The sequence below is a fragment of the Penaeus monodon genome, chromosome 25 (assembly GCF_015228065.2).
Source record: "Penaeus monodon isolate SGIC_2016 chromosome 25, NSTDA_Pmon_1, whole genome shotgun sequence".
Classification (NCBI taxonomy): Eukaryota; Metazoa; Arthropoda; class Malacostraca; order Decapoda; family Penaeidae; genus Penaeus; species Penaeus monodon.
In genome coordinates, this window is record NC_051410.1 from 19825975 (window position 1) to 19827162 (window position 1188).

A 1188-nucleotide genomic window follows, 5' to 3' on the forward strand; every position below is an offset into this window, starting at 1 on the left:
TTTGGTTCAGCCTCACCGGAAGAGAAGTGCGGCAGCGACGTCGAGCTCTTCATGGGACCTCTTGGGCTCAGCTCCCTCACAGCCTCCCCGACCCTGAACTCCGACGACTCCCTGAAGGACTGGTTGGCGCCACGGTAAGCCCGGGGGCTTCCTGTTCAGGGGGCGACGGTCCTCTGAAGGCGACGACAGGCCAGAGCTGTCCGAGTGCCCCGCGGAGGTGAGGCGTCGGCCGGTGCGGCGCTGTGGGCGAGGGGCAGGTGTGAGGGTGGAGGTTGTGGGGAACTGACGATCATCTAAAAACTTTTAACAAGGACTAAATGGCCCACTGTTTGTAATCAAATCAACAATTGTATTATTCTAGTACTTTATCAAAATAATTATGTAACTTAGACATGATGGAAAAAGTTATTATAATTCCATAATGTGTTGCAATGACTGTTATAATATCAATAAGGAATGATGGAAAAATGGTAATAAGGATTTCAGTTTTATATGCTCGTGCTGACTGGGAGAGAGTAGGAGAAAGATCTTAAAAGATTCTACGAGAATATGTTAGAAGACATGTTGGATTTATATCACTGATACTATATGAAGTAATCCATGTTTTATCATCGGAGAAAATATAGTTACATAAATAAAATACCAATTCCTTTTGTCAACCCTTCTGAAAATAAATGAATAAATTTGTACGATACAGCCTTATCTATATTCCTTCAAAATCCACAAATTCTCTCCCCTAGCTTCCTACAGACAATTCATACATAAAATGTCTAATTCGCCTTATATATACACTTTATGGTAAGGAGCAATAACCTGAAACCACGTGGTTTTTATATTAGAAAATGGTGATATTCAATGGTTTACGCTAGAATTCGTTTTCTTTGACAGTTCATTGGGATATAGAAAACGACTGCTGCAGCATAAATTTTAACGCTAACTTCTTTATTTTGTCAAAGCCACTTATTACACGTTTTTACTAATTCTCATTTGTGTGTGTATTAAACCAAATATGAAAGAACCCCCAGTAAAATACTAAGGAATATCTATGGTTACGTATTCTTGCAAGAACGACCAGCGCAGAGGCACAGCCGTAACTCCGTAGATGTTTATCTATATACAATTTTGTTATAGAATAGCATTCTATAGAAAAAGATGACCTAATCAAATGTAAGAATTATGTGAATAGAT

General features: G+C 39.6%; 1 protein-coding gene across 1 annotated transcript in view; it reads right to left on the minus strand.

Moving 5' to 3' along the window:
• LOC119589108 (lymphocyte cytosolic protein 2-like) overlaps positions 1-1188 on the minus strand; it is a gene marked incomplete in the record, with an annotated part of 94642 nt that overhangs the window by 2119 nt on the left and 91335 nt on the right. The window contains 1 exon segment of the mRNA XM_037937684.1: positions 17-240. Coding sequence (XP_037793612.1) covers positions 17-240 — 224 coding nt within the window.